The sequence below is a fragment of the Ascidiella aspersa genome, chromosome 5, assembly GCF_963924565.1.
Source record: "Ascidiella aspersa chromosome 5, kaAscAspe10.2, whole genome shotgun sequence".
Taxonomy (NCBI): domain Eukaryota; kingdom Metazoa; phylum Chordata; class Ascidiacea; order Phlebobranchia; family Ascidiidae; genus Ascidiella; species Ascidiella aspersa.
The window spans coordinates 7,617,665-7,621,986 of NC_139451.1; the positions used below are offsets into that span (position 1 = coordinate 7,617,665).

The following is a 4,322-nucleotide window of genomic DNA, read 5'->3' on the forward strand; positions in this document are numbered from 1 at the left end:
GCGCTTACATGATGACTCCATTGCGCAATCCTGTTAGTAATAAAGAAAACTATATAATAAAGCACACATAACAACCAGAAACATAGTTGAAAGGATGTTTGGAGTGTGGAAGCAACGATTTTGTTGCTTAACAATACCAGTTCACACAAAACTAGAGAATTCTTTACCAATAATTATCGCAACAGCTTGTCTGCATAATTATTGTCGTAGAAGAGGGGACGTAGGCCTGTCTGATGATGAAATCTATGATCTGCCCAACAATGACCTTACTGATGAAGCCTCAAGTGTATCAGGAAATATTATTCGACAACAAATAATTGATAATTTTTTTTAATATTTTACTAGTAACTGCAAACATATTGAAAACATGACGAATGGTAAAATGCAACATGCAATTAGACAATATTAACATTTCTGTTATGTAAAATATTTATGGTATTCTTATTTGTAAGCTGTGACCACAATATGAAACAACAATGCAGGTGTAAATTGTGGCCATAGCTAACAAATGAAATCAGTTGAGTGAATCATTCACATTACCTGTTAGCTATGGCGACAATTTACAGTCAGTGTTGTGTGAATAATGACTATCAAGTTGTGGTTACACCTTACAAACAAGAGTACCATAAATATAAAATTTTAATGGTGAGTTAATTTAAATGTTTACTAATAACTAATTCCAAAGTTCCGCATAAATGTTCAAATCCTAATGATGGTCTTTAGTCTCATCTGCTTGATTTCTGAGTTTCCTTTCAAGTTTTAGCTGTAAAAGTTTCATCTTCATAGTATGCCTTTCTTGTTTTTGTTTTAGAACTGTTTCTAAAAATTCCTTTTTTAGTGCATTGATATCATTCTGGGCGATAATATTTTTTGACTGTTTTACTCTTTTTACTGGTGGACTGCCTTGCACCTATGTTAAACTGCTTCGCTGTATATCTAATCCAAAACAAAGCTAATTATTATTAGCAATAAAATAAAACTTAACAACTCACTAAAATTTGTATTTTTGACTTGTAGCTAAAATATATCAAACTAAAATTTGTGAAGCAGTTTATACCTTGATCTACGTAAAGAACAGTTAATGGTTCTCCAGTGTCTGTCGCTGTAAGATCGAGTATTGAATCATCATCAAATTGGTTTTTCAAAGGACTAATTTGACCTGATATATTATCATTGCTGCCAAATACAAAACAAATTGATAGTTAATGTTATTTGTAAAATAAGTATGCTTCATTGGCCAATAGTTCAAATATTGTAGTTAAACAATATTGTTACAACATATATCTTGCTTAGAGTTTCCTAATTTAAACAGAAAGTTTTTGTATCATAATATACCCTAACTTCAACACTACAAATAGTATAATGGTGTGTTTGGTTGAAGTTGCCTTTTAATATAAAATATCACCATACCTTCAACTTTTTGCAACTGAGCATCTTCAGCGGGCGGTGGCCCTCCACCTGTGAGGAAACGCTCTCTTCTGACAAAAGCCGATTCCTTTTTAGCCCTCGATTTAAATTTTTTCCAGAGGACCTGAAGCTGCCCTATATTCCGTTTTGTATTGGTTGATTTGGCATTAAAGGTCTCGCTACGTTTTTCCCTCGCCTTAGTTTTTGCAGCAGCTGTTACACAGTCAGTTTTTTGCATTGGATGAGTAAATTCTTTTCGAAGTCGTTAAAATTTGTTGAGCGGGGCATATTTGCTTTAACTTTGTTAGCTGACAAGATGTAAGAAAAAAATTATACGGGGGAAAGCACCGAAATCTCGTTTCCATAATTCACTTTGATCGGATCAAGCGCGGCTCAACTGATCGTAGTTTGGTGCATACCAAGTGCCTCAATCGATCAAACTTGGATCAGTTGATCTTAGTTTGATCTGATCCATGTTGGTGCATTCGGCCCTTAATCTTTCACTGGTCCCTGTCCTGTTATGGCAGTCCTGAATTCATTTCTTATTTCATCCAGAAGTTCCCTCATCATTGCCCGATCCTCTCTCATTAATTGCTGTCTTTTCCACAATTTTCATTGCAAACTTCGACAAACTTGCCGAAATTTCCGGATTCATTGGATTCTTAAAACTTTAGTAAATATATATGTTAAAGTAATGTTTAAGGCAAATGACAGTGCACCAGTGCAAACTTGTGATGCATATTATTATTTTTATTATGTGTAATACAGTAATAATCAAAAAAGCTGATGCGCCCGAAGAATGCACACAGGTACAGCAGTAATATAGTCTCGTATGGTGGCTCATTGCAGCTTACAGCTATTTATTTCACAAATAAAACTAAAGGTTGCAAAAAATAAGGATGAAAACTTTTAAAGGTTGATGAAAAGCACTGCTTTAGACAAACCCTAAATACAATATATAAATACCTTACGAGAAGCGCCCTCTGCTGGTGCTTGAATAAGTTAAAACATAACATAATGACTTTGGTGGGTTGCAAGTGGAAATATTTCAAGTAAAACTAAATGTAGTTCTCAAATATATATGCTAATAAATCCTGGTATAGTTTGAAAATTAGGGCTAAATTAAAAATATATATATTCTACGACCTTTTGCCTTCTTACCCAGTGAAATTTAAACCATGCTGATTTTTTAATTGTTCTGCCAAATTATCAAAAAATATTTTATTTCTTTGTGATTTGTCGCAGTATATATTTTTCTGCGATTACATCGATTAGAATCATGGCATTCTCGTCATTCCAAACTACAAACTTTATTTCATCTTAAACTTTTAATAATGACTTCAAATCGCAACTTTCTTAACACACTTAATAAGCGACTAACCTCTACCTCTTACGAGCGTGCTAGAGACTTAAAACCAGTCAAGCGAGGCGACGTCGCCGTGCGTCATTTTAAGTGTCAGACAAGCGCACTAGCTCACTTATTTCGAAATATACGAACACGAACAACACAGTCGATAAAGGCTAAAAGTACGATTATTTGCGTTTGGTTGTCAAACTGGAAGGCCCAGCGGCGTTCGCATTTTTTTAGCTGATCCTTTTGGCCAGGAGGATTGCGGCAATCGGCTGGCCTTGTGACGTAACAAGCGCTCCATGTCAAACCTATGCTTGCTCTCAGTGCTGGCTGCTGCTGCTGCCGTTTTTTTTTAACAACAAACTTTGCCCGCTATCACAATTAATTACCTGCGCTCTTTAAGCTCCCCACGCGACCCGCCCTGGTTTGTTTTAACAAGTGACGGTAGGCAAGACCTGAATCGAGCAGGGTGCCCTTCTCTATCGCTTGCCCGAACCGAGCCTTTCCAAAAACTGAAAAATGGGTTAGGGTTGATATTATTAGGGGAGTTAGTGTGTTGTAGACCACTTGTAAAATGTTTTATAGTTCTGATCATTTAGGTGTTGTAGTATTAGTCCTATTTTTGCCCTATTCCAAGGTTGATGTTGTTCTTAAATAACTAAGAATCACTGTTATTTGACGTAGTGTAAGCAAGTAGTGGGGGATTGCGGCAGACTGTTGCCCGCCCCTGTTATAGAAACGATAAAAGCTATCGCCCTTTCGGACTATTTTTCGTTCATATTTTATATATATGACTTTTTTTTCGCGAAACTATATTGCAACACTATAACGCAATGTTTAATATTTGCGCTTGACATCATAACTCTTACAACTGTGAAGTAAAGTATAAAGCCCTCGCAACACGTTTGTCAAAATCAGCTCGATAAAATCAATGTGTCGAGCTCGCGCAATTTGTTGTGTGCCCAATGCGAAACGCCTCTTCGGTTGCAGTTTTTAGTTAATTCAAAATTTTTCGCGCTTTGCGCGACCAACAACACCCTTCTCTATTTTCCTGTTTTCTCAATTGCAAAATGTCGAAATATTTTCATAGGGGGGCGCGGCTGAAAAAAGGTTAATTTGGTTCATGTTTTTGTGATTGGCAAGTTGTTGAAAATATAAAGGTCATTAAACAACTTGTCCATACTTTCCTTGCTGATTTTTGCCCACATATGCGATTCCCGGATACGTAGTTTCAAGTACCGGAACCCGTTTTTTCGAATAATAATGACCTTTCTAACTCTGTTTCACAGGATACATTGCAAAAATGTATTAATTACGCGGAAGTAAATCGGAAAAATCTCTATCAAAAGTATAGAAAACAACATGACGACAAGTTACAAAAACTTAAAATGGACCCAAGAAATAGACCTGTCAACCAAGGTAATGCTAAGAATTGGGTTCTCAACAAATTTTAGCCTCAATTGAAGGAGGGCTCTGGAGATTACCCCGGTGAAGCTAATCTGGTAAGAGGTAAAGTTATTTCAGGTTTAAAATCCCACAAAACAATCGAACCCAACCTCCGACC

The 4,322-nt window shown here is 36.2% G+C and overlaps 1 protein-coding gene across 1 annotated transcript; it reads right to left on the minus strand.

The window, feature by feature from the left end:
* Positions 1–706: 706 nt before the first annotated feature.
* LOC146141677 (uncharacterized) lies at positions 707–1,882 on the minus strand. Its single transcript, XM_083390457.1, has 3 exons — positions 1,849–1,882; positions 1,406–1,620; positions 707–910 (listed from the first exon to the last, which is right to left on the minus strand). The coding sequence occupies exons 1-3, from the start codon at positions 1,880–1,882 to the stop codon at positions 707–709; spliced, it is 453 nt and encodes a 150-aa protein (XP_083246583.1).
* Positions 1,883–4,322: the final 2,440 nt, after the last annotated feature.